The 14,972-nt window shown below is 44.9% G+C and overlaps 5 protein-coding genes across 5 annotated transcripts; 4 read left to right on the top strand and 1 right to left on the bottom strand.

Moving 5' to 3' along the window:
- Positions 1 to 1,557: 1,557 nt before the first annotated feature.
- O0I10_009898 (uncharacterized protein) lies at positions 1,558 to 3,184 on the top strand (the record flags this gene model as incomplete). Its single annotated transcript, XM_058489884.1, has 5 exons — positions 1,558 to 1,619; positions 1,677 to 1,742; positions 1,803 to 2,145; positions 2,214 to 2,751; positions 2,811 to 3,184. The coding sequence occupies 5 exons, from the start codon at positions 1,558 to 1,560 to the stop codon at positions 3,182 to 3,184; spliced, it is 1,383 nt and encodes a 460-aa protein (XP_058339371.1).
- A 1,422-nt stretch (positions 3,185 to 4,606) lies between these two features.
- O0I10_009899 (uncharacterized protein) lies at positions 4,607 to 6,359 on the top strand (the record flags this gene model as incomplete). Its single annotated transcript, XM_058489885.1, has 2 exons — positions 4,607 to 5,165; positions 5,236 to 6,359. 2 exons carry the CDS (start codon positions 4,607 to 4,609, stop codon positions 6,357 to 6,359), a joined length of 1,683 nt encoding a protein of 560 aa, XP_058339372.1.
- A 390-nt stretch (positions 6,360 to 6,749) lies between these two features.
- O0I10_009900 (uncharacterized protein) lies at positions 6,750 to 9,321 on the top strand (the record flags this gene model as incomplete). The annotated part of the gene is made up of 5 exons (XM_058489886.1): positions 6,750 to 6,837; positions 6,897 to 8,054; positions 8,121 to 8,734; positions 8,805 to 9,083; positions 9,142 to 9,321. The coding sequence occupies 5 exons, from the start codon at positions 6,750 to 6,752 to the stop codon at positions 9,319 to 9,321; spliced, it is 2,319 nt and encodes a 772-aa protein (XP_058339373.1).
- A 169-nt stretch (positions 9,322 to 9,490) lies between these two features.
- O0I10_009901 (oxoglutarate dehydrogenase (succinyl-transferring), E1 component) lies at positions 9,491 to 12,761 on the bottom strand (the record flags this gene model as incomplete). Its single annotated transcript, XM_058489887.1, has 4 exons — positions 9,491 to 10,776; positions 10,836 to 11,721; positions 11,783 to 12,018; positions 12,095 to 12,761. 4 exons carry the CDS (start codon positions 12,759 to 12,761, stop codon positions 9,491 to 9,493), a joined length of 3,075 nt encoding a protein of 1,024 aa, XP_058339374.1.
- Positions 12,762 to 13,559: 798 nt separating this feature from the next.
- Positions 13,560 to 14,726, top strand: O0I10_009902 (uncharacterized protein; the record flags this gene model as incomplete). Its single annotated transcript, XM_058489888.1, has 4 exons — positions 13,560 to 13,763; positions 13,835 to 14,259; positions 14,322 to 14,567; positions 14,627 to 14,726. 4 exons carry the CDS (start codon positions 13,560 to 13,562, stop codon positions 14,724 to 14,726), a joined length of 975 nt encoding a protein of 324 aa, XP_058339375.1.
- Positions 14,727 to 14,972: the final 246 nt, after the last annotated feature.

The following is a 14,972-nucleotide window of genomic DNA, read 5'->3' on the forward strand; positions in this document are numbered from 1 at the left end:
GCAACCGGAAAATTAGTGTCTCTTTCCAAACAAAGCTTATAAAAGTGTCTGCATTACCGTATAATAAAAGAGCGCTTAGACCATAAGAGAGAGAGCGAATAGAATTACTCTTTGGGACGAATGGACTGCAGCTTGACGATACACCTCAGCAAGAAAAAGAAGGAAAAATACACAAGCGGTTTGTAGGCGGTTGTTGAACCGCTCGGGTGATACTGACGAATCGTAGTTAGACATAGCCAATGAAATCCAAAATGGGTTGGGATGGAGTGTGTTTCCCAGCCATCCAGGAGAGCGAGAGCAAAGAGTGATGATAGAGAGAGACTCACCCACACCCACACTATATTTATACATGTAATCTATCCTTTGCGCAGACTTGTTGGATAATCCTCATTGACAAGGGCAAGGGATGGCTCATTTAACCTTATAAATAAAGCAATCGTCATATCCCCCATTTCATTCCATCGACTCATGGGTCTTTTCTTATCCCCAATAGGGTTCAACTATCGCATGGTGCAACATGTGCACGTGACCCTATTACACAGCATTCTGTAGAGGTGGCCAAAACTACTGTGGGAAGGTGAAATAAGACATTCGCAGCGTTACCTCATTCTTTTCCTCCCATCTATCACTTATAACAGCACTCATTCATCTCATGCGTCCTTGTTGTCATAACACTATACTCCAACTGCCTGCATGGATTAGTAGCAGTAACCCCATATCGCTGAATGTTAATTGTGGGCTTTATATATTGAGTCTATCAGAAAGAGCTATTATCTATAAGATGATGGGTGTATTTCTTGATACTCAGTGCTTGATTAAAAGGGATGTATGATCGTATTGGTTCTTCATATACAAAGTTGATAGGCGGCATGTCACGCACCTAATAGTAATCCCCATCAAATACACTTGATCGTATATAGAGGCAGGAGGATTGTTTGCTTCAATTTGCGTTTTAGGATGCTCTTTGTCCATGACAAGTATACACTCGCTGCCGGTTCAAATTCCTTTTTCATGAAGCTAATGCAGCAACAAGTCATTAAGGCGCTTCACATGTAGCTACTATATTCAACGTTGTGTCATTACTATCATTGATAGGGTATTGTACAGTAAGGGAAACGATGATGTTGCATGATTTGCTCTCTGATTCAGATATTGAGGAGTCTAGCATCACAATGAAGACCACAACAATGAGAATAAAACGCCACGAATGAACATACGAAGGTTCACGAGCATGGAACTCACATTAGCATAGGCTTTTGACAGTATAGGCAGCATGTTAACATACAAGGTTGGTCACATGGATCATGCATTTCAGTCGCGGCTGCGCGTGTTTTTGTGCTCGTGATTTTTCCCGATTCAATTTGCATCGCGACGTGTTGCCCTGATTCCCTTCTTCTTTCGCCATACACAATTATTCAACTAGACGACAACGACGACGATTTCCAGCCTACACAGGCATCACCTCCTCCCAACAAAAGGAGAAGAACCAGTTCTGCAACTCCCGAGGATCAAGCCGATGACCAGAATGCATTGACGTGCCCGGTATGCATGGAGCCAATGCACAATAGTGGAGAACATGCCATCACCTCTCTCAAATGTGGGCACTTGTTTTGCCATCAGTAAGGAAATAGGGTATGCCCTTTATTGCTCATATAGCTTATTCTTGGGAACGCTAGGTGCTTGGTTGATTGGTTCGTACGGCAAATGAAAGCCAAGGACAAGGCACACTGTCCCCAGTGCAAGTATGTTATTGAGTATCCTCCTTGCATGGATACAGTCTTCTGACACAGATACATCTATAGGACTGTATACAGGAAACAAGACATGCGACGCATTTGTACTCCCAATATTGCTGTTTATGATACCACCGAGTTGCAAAGATTGCGCAAACAAGTCGATGAAGAGAGGAAAAAGGCCAACGAAGCCGTAAAGGAGATGACCAAACTCAACATGTCAACCACTCTGTACCGACGGCATATGGCAGACCTGAATCGAAGGAATGAAGAGCTGAAGGCTGAGAATGACGAATTAAGGGCACAATTGCAATCACTTGGTGTGCTATGTGGATCATCATCATCATCATCATCCCACGCAGCATCTACATCGGCGTTTGAGAAATTTCATTATGCATTACTGCCATGCGAGGTAAATCTTGAAACATAGTAAGGCATGCATCTACCCCCATGATCATTCATATCTTGATGTACGTTTAGATGACAGGTCGCGTTGTCGCTTTGAGTGGTGCTGAGGAAATGGCGGTGGTGTCAGCAGGGCATGGATGTGGATATGGATTACAGCGTGTCAGCATGCGCGATTTGGCAGCCATGGACCATTTTATCAATCATGAGAAGCAGATCCGCGACGTCAAAATCTCCCCTTACCAACGCTCAATTGTTCTCTCCACGGGTCATGATCGCTCATTAGCATTATCATGTGTGCACAACAAACATACCATGCAACGATACACACTGCCAAAACCAGCTTGGTCTTGCTCCTTCGATAATAACGATCCAAATCTGATTTATTGTGGGCTCGCCAGCAACGTGGTATCGATATTTGATATCCGCAACACCAAATCCAGCATTAAGGATATGCAAGCTTCGGCTCAGAATTATGGAATACATTCGATGACATCGGTTGCTATGGGAGAAAAGAGGTTGCTATTGTGTTCCAACACTGTGGAGAGCTACATTTGGGAGTCGCCAACAAGGGAAGATGCTACATTGCACAAGATACAAGATGATCCTGATGGTATGTATAATGCTGGAAGGACCTTGCCGTGCTCTTTACTGATAGCTTTAGGGATATAGGATATAAGCCTTATTCATTGGATTATCGGCATGAAAGCCAAACGCTCCTAATCTCATCCCGACGAGGCACATTTGGAACAAAGCATTCGCTCTGCAAATTGAACAATGACGACGACACGATTTCTGTCGACAGGCTGTGGAACATCAACGATGAGCAAACACAACCGCTTATGGCAAGAACTTGCCACTTTGAGTGGGGTGGCGACTTAGTAGCCAGCTTTGGTACTTCCAATAATGCTATCATCCACGATAATCTCAAGAAGCGGCAAAGTTTGGAGAGTGACAAGCCCGTGCTTGACGTAAAAGCCGATCGTGTTGGCAATGAACTCATTCTTGCAGCTTTGACAGAATCTGGTCTTCACCTATGCAAATGATGTCCATCCTTCTGTTGTTGTATATACCCCTCATCATCATCATCATCAATCATATAAAGCAACGTGTATATCTCCATTATCCAAATTGTGTGCTTTGTTGTATATACTATTGACTTGCAATCGATGAAGAATCATTGAGGCTATTTGCGTGTGGCAGAAGGGCACCATCTTTAAGTCTATGGCTTGAATCTATGTAACTTTTAGCATGATTTTGTGCATTGTCACAAGCGATGTTCCAGACAATCAAGTCGTGTTGGCTTTCTCGTAAAAATGCGGTAATCACATAGAGTTGGGAAGGCAAGCATGATGCTTGTGCAACGAAATTGTGTATTATTATCCATCCCATATGCGCGTTGATTCTATGAAAAGGGCTTTTTTCTCATATACTATTGACGTCAAAAGACATGTTGGTGGCTAATTTATTATTGAGGAAAATAATAATGTGTGCGCAAGAGAACCAATGAGGCCATTTATGTGTGTGTGTGGCACATCATCCATGCTGGGCAAGCGGGAAGGGTGAATGTGATAAATGGAATCTAATTATAGTCAAGTTGTACAGGATCATCCAATTTTTACCCTCCGTTCAACTTGTACGGAATGATGAACCGTGATAGCCGAGACCTAAGGTGTAAAAAGGAGCAGAAAGAGAATCTAAGAGAATGCAAGTAACAATACGAGGTTGTATCAAGAGTACGTGTGTTATACAAATAGGCAGCAATGATAACCAGGTACCGAGTCTCTTTGTAGCTGACAAGTCAAAAAGCATTGATGGGTGTACAGAATGAAGAAAGCAATGTGTGTGGTGCACAATATATGTGCTGGGTATACATGCAGGCAAGCAGAGGATGCTAAAAACAGCATTAAAGTGGCGATTGTGGCTCGTAATCGTTGTTCGTTGTGCGGCGCATGGTCTCTCTCTCTCTCTCTCTCGTCAATCCCCGCCATCCGAGGACACATTGCATTCTCGAGAAAAGAGTATTTTAGGCCGACATTCAATGGTTGATCTTTACCTCCTTTCTTTCTTTTCCTTTTTCCCCCACTCATCTTTTTACTTGCATTCCTGCAAGCGGGGACATGCTCATATCCACCATCACCATCATTATCATCACCGCTCGCATTGACATTTGAACTTTACCCTCAGTTGTAAACTCACGCTTGATTACCACAAGAAGAGGGGACCTATATATAGACACATAGGGCTTTTCCTTTCAACCAAGGCTATTATCCCATTAAAGGTAGGCATTTCTCTATTTTGGCTCCCCGTCAAAAAGACAACATGATACGCGTATGGGAGTGTGTGTGTGTGTGTGTGCGGGTGTGTGTGCGAGCGAATGCGGTAAACAAGTTTTTTTTTTTCCTTTTCCCCTTTGTGCTTACTTCTTTCCCGTTCCTTGTTACTGGATGTTTGACCACACATAGGAAATGGCTTGGCGTTCCCGTGCTACAGTCCTTATATTCTTCTTCTACTTCTTCTCCTCATGTCTTTTCTTATCTCGCGTCGACGCTCAGCTTGAATCCGATGGGTGTCTAAAGTTGGAGTCATCCAAAGCATGTCGCGCATTCGACCCATACTATGTCGCCATTTCAGCACTCGCATCGTCCTATTCTTTTCTCGCCAATGTTGACAGCGTTGCCTCATTTGACACCAGTCTACAGGACCACCTCGCAACCACGTCGCCTATGCAAGAGATTGGATGTGCCAACAATACCCAATATGCACGTTATTCACTGACACAGACATGTGCCCTCTTGATCCACAACACCCAGTCCTTGACTTGCAACTATAATCGTGGTGTATCACCCCAACCCATGTGCCAATCAAGCTGTGACGAATGGGTCGATAGCATCAGTACGCTCCTCCAAAAGGATGGCTCTCAATGTTCAGCCGATTCCTTTCAAGAGCAATGCGATGGATGGCCTGCATTTAGTGGCACAGATGGAAATTGTATATTGGGATCAGACAATGAACCTGATAATTGTGGTACGTAGCAATGTGAGTGAGTGAGTGAGTGATATGGATGATGAATAGGGATTGATTTTATTGTGAATAGGATTCCAAGACAACAATCAAGCTGCATGTGATTACTGCCAGAACAATAGCACCGATTCATGCTGCAGCTCAGTATCATGTGGTGCTGCATTATCCGCAGGGGCCATTGCAGGGATCGTCATTGGATGCGTGGCTGCTGCAGCTATGATGATTGCGGGTATCTTTTATTGTTGGCGACGACAACGACAACGACAACAACATCCAAGAGACAGTATCCATGGCGGCAGTGGTGGCGTCGGCAACAATGGCGGGTTTGTACCGATTTCGATGCAACGCTATGAGGATGAGGCTCGAATGAACTTGGTTGGTGGTGAAGCACCCATGACACCCACTGAAGAAAAGACACAACTCCCTTCGACCATGTCGGTGGAAATGGCAGAAGTATTTTGTGAAGTCGCCCATGGATATCAACCACAAATGGAAGACGAGATGGAATTACGAGAGGGTGATGTTGTCTACCTTATCTTTCAATTGGATGATGGATGGGGTTATGGTTTAAACTTGGCTTCATCAACACCTGGTGTGTTTCCACTTGTATGCGTTGTACAAGCCCGAGAAGAGTTGCTGGAACAACTATTGCTGCCATCATCATCATCATCATCATCATCATCAAGTAACCATGTGCATAATGAAAAGACGCTTATTGAAGAAGAAGAGGAAGAAGAACATCAAGATCCAGAACGAGCAAGTATGCTATCACCCAATGGCAACAATAGTGCAATACCATCTCCCCTGAGCAGCTGTAATACATCCATATCGAATTCAGCATTGGCAGCACGTATGCAAGAATTCCGTGACAACGTGCGACGATCGATTAGTATTGGCTCTCTCAAAAGGATTAGTCGACAACCACGTCCTATGCCACCTGTACAAGTGCATCATCATGACACAATGCCAACGCGTCGTGTATCAAGTATTCATCGACCTCTATCACCTCCATTACTTTCAGCACCACCCGTGACATCTTCCTCCTCATCATCATCCACTCCTACTACTACAGCTACTACGAGTCGCTATGCGCTGGACGCCAATTCCCAAGTCCATCCATTACCACCACCACCTTCATCTACTACAACAACAACAGGTGAAGCTTACGAAATGCACCACACTATTTTACCACATTAGTCCTTTTTGTATACTCCCCAAGCATCCATCAAATTCCCCCCATCTTAATAAAAAAAGTAGCATGTTTCATGCGCATCTGCATTTGATTGGCAGCGTGTCTCTTTGCTGTGTTCAAAAGAAAGCATGATCTCGTTAATGCTGGAACTTTCTCAAGCTCCTCAATGATTGGTGGACCATCTCACTACTGTCAAGCCGACTCACACACGCACACACACACAGACGCTATCTAATACAGACAAGAGACAGCAGCACACCATTCAACCCAACCCCACCTTACTAGGCAACTACTTTATATATTCTGGACCCTTTTACTTTTTTTTTCTTCCTTCCACACCTTTCCCTTTTTTCTTGTTCCTTTTTCTCTTTACTCTTCCCCCCCTCCTTTTCTTCATGGCAGTACATGATGTCGAATCCGATTCATCAGACTGCTCAAACAAGTTCTGGACGCGACCCGATGCCAACGATGAATCTTCCGAAGGTTATATTTCTCTCTCTTTTATTGAAGAAAGGTTGCTGAAACCATGGGGGCAAATGTAGATATGGAAAAGCTAGTCAATCGTACGACGACGACGACGAGTGGTGAAACGAGCAGCGGCAGCGGTGCTGGCAGCGGCCATAGTAGTAGTAGGGGCAATATCTCGAAACGACGTCAAACAAAAATGCTACTTGTGTCGCTGATCGAGTCATTTTGCCGTATCCATGGCGACTCACCCGAAGCCAATCGACGCGTCTTTTTTCTGATTTGCCAGACACTCAGCTCTTTGGGCTTTATTGATGCAGAATTTGTGGATGAAATGGCCAGTGTACGATCCACTTTTCAAGGTGCCTTTCAAAAGTTGTTTTATACGGCGGTCCAAACAGTGCGTACACAAGCATTTCGCTCTCTTGAAGATGGTTCCACAATGATGCGCACAGGCAGTTCCACACCACGCATGATTGATTATTATCATGAAGAAGAAGATGCCTTTGGTTACCAGACCACCCACTCGATTGCTGAAAGCTCCTCTTCTACAACAACAACAACGAATACTGGATTCAGTTTGATGAATGTACAGAATTCTCGTTATCGAAATGATTTTGTTCAGGTGGCGTTGCTGGGTCGAGGTGGATTTGCAAGTGTTTGGAGAGCACGTAACAAGCTGGATGGAATCGATTATGCCATCAAACGGATTCGATTAGGCGATGATTTGGTGGATGATGGTTATGGAATGCCTTATGATAAGATCTTTCGTGAAATCAAACATCTCGCACGACTCGAGCATCATAATGTGGTACGCTATTATGGGTCTTGGCTCGAATACAATGAGGACGCATCTTTTGAAACATCATCATCACCTCACCACCATGTATCGGATGATGACGAAGACAGCATTTTTAATGGTTGTGATCCCACTTTTGAAGATGACGCGGATGATATGAAAGATGATGACAACACCCCACAAGATATGTCACATATCCATTTTGGCAACGAAGATGACGACGACGACGACGAGGATGAAAGCACCATTCATTATCACCAACAAGCGCTTTGCATTCCTCACACAAAAGCCAAACGACGTATGTCTCGACGCTCCAGCACTAAGTCCAACGGTAGCAGTAATCGACATCAACGGCAACGACAACGACGAAGACGACGTAGATCCTCCTCCTCTACATCAGGATGGATGCTTTATATTCAAATGTACTTGTGTCCAGGTACGTATTCATTTTACTTTTTTGTTCATTACTTACGGTCATATACCAATCATCATGTTGGCATAGCTACTCTGCATGATTATATCAAGTATCGCAATCGTAAAAAGCAGCCCATTGACAGTGCACGAAATATCGAGATCTTTAAGGGTTTATTGGAAGGTGCAGCGTATATCCATGAACAAGGGTTGGTTCATCGTGATCTCAAGCCAAGCAATATCTTTTTGGGGATGCCTGAATTTACATGTCATCGACAACGCCATCATTGGAGATCATCATCGAGCAGTAGCAGCAGTGACGATCATTACCATGGGTTTTCATTCGATTCGGTGCGTACCAAGGAAGGCAAACTACGTGATTGTATGTGGGATGAAAAATGGGTTCCCAAAATTGGTGATTTCGGCCTTGCAGCAGCTGTCATGCAACAACAACATCAACAATCCAAGAAACCATTGATGCATCATCAACACCCTTTCTCGCCTGATTCAAATGGTAGCCCCGATGTCATGATTGGATCACACAACAGCTTTTTGTCCATTTCATCCTCTTATTGTCAACGTAACAGCAACAATGATGATGATAGCAGCAGCAGCAGCAGCAGCAATGGCAGTGACAGCGAGTATAGTGCAGCAGCAGCCGGTGGTGGTGGTCATAAACGGTCTTTTGGCGTTGGTACACGTACGGTAAGTAAAATGCATCTAGGTATTATCTTCTCTTCTTTCAAATAACCAACACGATGTGGGATTCATGTAGTACGCTGCACCAGAACAGCTTGCACATCCATCTTACATGTACGATGATAAGGTGGATATTTATTCACTTGGGATCATCCTTTTTGAATTGTATCAGTCTTTTTCAACAGGCATGGAACGTGCATGTGCTATCCAACAATTACGCAAGGGCGTCTTCCCCGATGGCTTTGTAGAAAAGTATCCAAAAGAATCAGCACTTATCTTGTGGATGATGGATGATAATCCAGCCCATCGACCCTCTGCTGTTCAGCTACTTGAATTTGAACTCTTTTCATCTCCTGTAAGAATTTGGATACATATCGAGATGATGATGGCTGACAAATCATTATTGTACATAGGAACAAGACATGTATTCTCAGCTGCAGGCACAGCTTGAAGCGCAATCAGCCGCCATGCATAACAAGGATCGTGAAATGGCTGCTTTGCGAGACAAGATGAAACTTATGGAGCAAGAAAATGATGCCATGCATCGACGTGTGGATGAATTGCAGCGTAAGCTTAATGAAACATCCGTGTAGATAATTCTCTCTCTTTCTCTCTTTTCATCCTTTTGCATTTTACATAGCAAGAACGTACATACATACATAGTTCACCCTTATACCCCACTCTTTCTTTTCTTTAAAAAAATGGCTTGATTCTTTTTTTATTCTACACATATTATACACAGGAAAAAAAAGTGGAAGGGACTTAGTGCAACAAGGCAGCGGCAATGAGTTCCTGCTCTTCTTGGACGTGCTTTTTCTTGTTGCCGGTAGCGACAGAGGCGGAAGGTTCACGACCAGTGTACTTGGGATGCTTGCCAGCATGGTGAACAGTTTCAGAAAGAGCGGTGGCGATGCGTTGATTGACGTGAGCCCAAGGACCCATGTTCATAGGTTCTTCCTGGCACCAGATGATCTCGGCGTTAGGATACTTGTCAGCATGTTCCTTGACTTGTTGGTAAGGGAAGGGGTTAAGTTGTTCGACACGAGAAATGGCGACATTGGTCAATTGGTTGGCTTCACGTGCCTTGAGCAAGTTGTAGTACACTTGGCCAGTGCACATGACGTGCTTGGTGATCTTTTCAGGTGCTTCAAGGTGCTCAGGGTGAGGTTCAGGCAAGTACAATTGGAAGCTGGTGTTGCCAGTCATTTCTTCAAGAGACGAACGAGCAAGAGGATGACGCAACAAGGACTTGGAGAAGGGCAAAATCAAAGGCTTGCGGAATTCACGGTTGATTTGACGACGCAACACGTGGAACAATTGAGCGGGGGTGGATGCATAAACCACCTGCATGTTACAATCTTGATGCAAACGATCCAACTTTTCGGGAGATGGGAACACGTAGGGGTTGTCATCACACAATTGCAAGTAACGTTCAATACGTGCTGAAGAATGCTCAGGGCCTTGACCATCATAACCATGAGGCAACGACATGACAAGACCAGAACGTTGCAACCATTTTTGTTCACCAGCAGCAAGGAATTGATCAATCACTGTTTGAGCACCATTGGCAAAGTCACCAAATTGAGCTTCCCACATGACAAGAGCATTAGGATCCACAAGCGAGTAACCAAGTTCAAAACCAAGGACACCATATTCCGAAAGGGAAGAGTTGCTAATGGTCAACTTGCCTTGCTCAGGAGAGATGTGGTTCAAAGAAGTGTACAATTGATCGGTCTTTTGATCGTGCAACACAGCGTGGCGTTGAGAGAAAGTACCACGCTCAACATCTTGACCAGAGCAACGCACATGCTTGCCTTCCAACAACAAAGATCCCCATGCAAGAGCTTCAGCAGTAGACCAATCAATATCCTTTCCAGCAGCCAAGGCCTTGCCACGGTTTTGGATGATACGGTTCAAGTTGCGATGAATGTTGAAGTTGTGGGGAAGTTCAGTCAATGAAGCACCGATTTGCTTGAGCGTTTCCATGGGAACACCGGTGGGGTTGTGTGGGATGATTTCCTCGGCGCATTCCTTGGGAGACTTGAAACCTATCATAATAGCATTCAGCATAAACATGTCATTTTAATAATAAATGCATGCATCTTACCTGGCCATGAGCTGGTCAACCATTCACGGGAAGTAGGCTTGTAATCCTTGCTCTTGGCATAGCTCTCCTCAAGAATACCCCACACACGCTTCTTGATGGAATCAACTTCTTCATTGGTGAAGCTACCTTCCTTGACAAGTTGGTCGGCATACTTTTTGGCAACAGGGGCTTGCTTGGCAATAGCTTCATACATCTTGGGTTGAGTGAACATGGGTTGATCGGTCTCGTTGTGGCCGTGTTTACGGTAGCACACCAAATCAATGACCACATCACGGTGGAAAGTTTGACGCCAATCGGCAGCAAGTTGCATGACATAGGTAACAGCTTCAACATCATCACCGTTCACATGGAAAACAGGTGCATTGATAGCCTTGGCAATATCGGTACAGTAAGGAGTGGAACGACCAAAGCGAGGATCGGTGGTGAAACCAATTTGGTTGTTGACAACAATGTGAATGGAACCACCGGTGGAGTAGGCAGGCAAGTCATGGAAGCCCATGGTCTCGTAAACGATACCTTGACCAGCAAAGGCAGCATCACCATGCATGATAATGGCCATAGAGTGCTTACGTTGATGATCCTTGCTGTAGAATTGCAATGCACGGGTCTTGCCAAGCACAACAGGGTTGACAGCTTCCAAATGGGAGGGGTTGGCGACCAAAGACAAATGCACACGTTTGCCAGAAGGAGTAGGACGAACATAGTTCATACCAAGATGGTACTTCACATCACCAGAGCCTTCTTCGGAAGGTTCAACAGAACCACTGAATTCGCAAAAGATGGATTCATTGGGCTTACGGACCACGTTGCTGAGCACATTGAGACGGCCACGATGAGGCATACCAATAACAATGGATTCAACACCAAGATCCACGGAACGATCAATCTATAAAATAGAGCACCATAAATATACAGCCCCATGTGATCCCATGATGCTTCACACTTACCAATGCCTTCATACCAGGGATAAGGGATTCACCACCTTCAAGACCGAAACGCTTTTCAGAAGGATACTTGGATGCAACGAAGCGCTCAAAGCTGTCGGACCATGTCAAGCGATCAAAGATGGCACGCTTCTCCTCAACAGAGTACTTGTAAGGTTGTGGGTTTTCAATACGCTCACGAATCCAATCACATTGGGCACGATCGGGAATGTGAATGTATTCGATACCAATGGAACCACCTTTTTAAATAAACCAAATGAGTGGGGGGGGTGTGGAATCCTTCACCATCCATATCCATAATGATGTAACACTTACAGTAAGTCTTTTGCAAGGTGTCGATGATTTCACGAAGCGTAAGCGACTTGCCCTTATCCATGAAAGCAGGCAAGATACCAGGGCCGAGCGAGAAGGTACGATCAAGGTCGCGTTCAGTGAAGCCATAATAGGTGTGAGACAATTCGCGAGGGTTGGCGTTTTGAATATCAGCATGTTGGAAACCAAGGGGATCGAGGCTTGCAAGATGATGACCACGCACTTGATAAGCACGCACCAACAATTGAATCTTCATGTGATCGATAATCTCAGTGGATGGTACACTGGCGGCGTTGGGAATTACAGCGTCGGGTAGACTTGGAAGACGCGCACTACCAGAAGGTACCAGCGTGGGAGGAGGTGTATAGGCCTTGCCAGGTGCAACGCCGTTGGCCATATTCTTGAAGTAAACTTGCCATGACAAGTGAACAGACGAAGGATCCTTCAACCAGGCTTCATACATTTCTTCAATGTAGTTGGCGGCACCGCCATGCACAAACGCATCGCCCGTATCGGGTGTTGTTTTAGCCCACTTGGCCTGATTGGTGTGGAATGAGCTGCTGGCCATGGCAGGCACACGCTTGACAGCAGCCATGGGAATCCGTTGAGCAATCGAATTGCTGAAAGGAGTGGCGACGACACCACGAGAGAGTGCCGACAGTCTATACATGATAGTGGAGGAGGAAAAGGGTGAAAATAAAGAAAAAGGGAAAAGGGGGAATTGAAAGGCTGAAAACGGGTCTGTTGTTGTTTTCACATTCCACTTTCCCGACAACAACTCGTTTGCTAACCCACTCTTACACAACACGCTTTCAACTTTCTGTCATGATCATTTCACATCGGAAAAACCTTTTAAGAGGTGTGGCAGTAAAAGGATCAAACCTTAATGTGTAACTGAGATGAATACGATTTCCTTTTGCTACATCCCCCATTGTAAAGAAAGGCCACCTCTTTATTCAACCAACCACTCACGTGTGTTTTCAAATGGGATTTGCCAATGATGTCAGTTTGTCTCGGTCCGATCCACGCATCTCTAAAAACCTGTATAATCATGCTCTATGTATGGCCCATTCATCAATTGCCATTTGCGACATGGCACCAAAAAATGAACAAACAAAAATGACAGGACCCCTTATGTCACAGGACCACCATGTTGCATATATATAAACACAAATGGATCGACATTGCCAATGAGGGTAAGGGGGTGGTCGACACTACTACTACATGATGGAATGAAAATCGAAGCTTTAGTCTAACGGGCATTGTTTACCCGCCTAGAACCAGGGTCGTGCTTGTATAGTATAACTCCGGCTTCAAGTGTTGCGTCGACATGCGAAAGGGCCTATCGATTGGCTCAAGATTCCCCTGAGCGAAAACTCTTTTTCCTGACCTCTCCGATAAATTTTCAAAAGCGAGAAAAAACATAGAACCTCCCTTTTTACTCCCTTCTCCGCTCTTCACAACAAACATGTTCCCCTCTCAATCCACCTTGAAGAAGAACTTTTTCATCCCTTCGCCTGCTGCTGATGCTGCACCTGCTCCCTCTGGCGCTAACCTCTATGCTCGTTTCGCCTTTGCTGGTGCTGTCTGCTGTGCCATCACTCACGGTGCCATGACTCCCGTTGATGTCGTCAAGACCCGTATGCAGCTTTCTCCCGAAGTTTACAACAAGGTAAAAAGATAGCTACATACATTCAATCACATGATGATGATGGTACTAAAACCAACATGGCATAATCAAAGGGTATGATTGGCAGCTTCAAGCAAGTTGTCCAAGCCGAAGGTGCTGGTGCTCTTTTGACCGGTTTCGGTCCTACTGCTGCTGGTTACTTTTTGCAAGGTGCCTTCAAGTTTGGTGGTTACGAATTCTGGAAGAAGACCTTCATTGATATCGTTGGTCTTGACAAGGCTCGTGAGAACCGCACTGCCATCTACCTCGGTTCTTCTGCTATTGCCGAGTTCTTTGCTGATGTCGCTCTTTGCCCATTGGAAGCTACTCGTATTCGTCTTGTCTCTCAACCTACCTTCGCCTCTGGCTTGTTGTCTGGTTTCGCTAAGATCTTGAAGGAAGAGGGTGCCATCAAGGGCTTCTACAGTGGTTTCGGTCCTATCCTCTTCAAGCAAGTTCCTTACACCATGGCCAAGTTCGTCGTTTACGAACGTGCTGCGTAAGTAGTAGTAGTAGGATGTGTGTGTGATGATATACAAGTACTCATTGTGATGATTTTAGTGAGGCTATCTATGACAGCATCTCCACCCCCAAGGATCAACTTGCTCCTTCCACTGTCACCTGTGTCAACCTTGGTGCTGGTATCATTGCCGGTACTGCTGCTGCTATCATTTCTCAGCCCGCTGATACCTTGCTCTCCAAGATCAACAAGGCTCCCGGTGGTGAAGGTCAATCCGTTACCTCCCGTCTTGTCCAAATGGCCGGCCAACTCGGTGCCAAGGGTCTCTTCCTTGGTCTCGGCGCAAGGTATGCTTTATTTTCAATCCTAAAAGTAATCCACCTTCTAATCGATGTCATCCTTTTAGAATTGTCATGGTTGCCACCCTCACTGCTGGTCAATTCGCTATCTACGGTGATATCAAGCGTGCTCTTGGTGCCACCAACGGTGTTGAAATTGCCAAGTAAATCGATTAATCAACCCTTGCATACAAGTAGACTACGCCAAAAGCATAAAAATCTAATAGAGCGTGTTTGTTGGAAGAACAAAAATTGTCATTGTTCAAAGAGATATGGGTATATTATAGGGTGGGAGGTATTGTAGTGCAAGTCGGAATGAGTGAGCTATACGGGAATCCTATTTTCATCCTCAAACATGTGACAAAGAACGTGCCTTGATTGCCATCATTTATCACTCCTTGTATCTTGCCAACG

The sequence above is a fragment of the Lichtheimia ornata genome (genome assembly GCF_029851405.1).
Source record: "Lichtheimia ornata isolate CBS 291.66 chromosome Unknown scaffold00061, whole genome shotgun sequence".
Lineage (NCBI taxonomy): Eukaryota > Fungi > Mucoromycota > Mucoromycetes > Mucorales > Lichtheimiaceae > Lichtheimia > Lichtheimia ornata.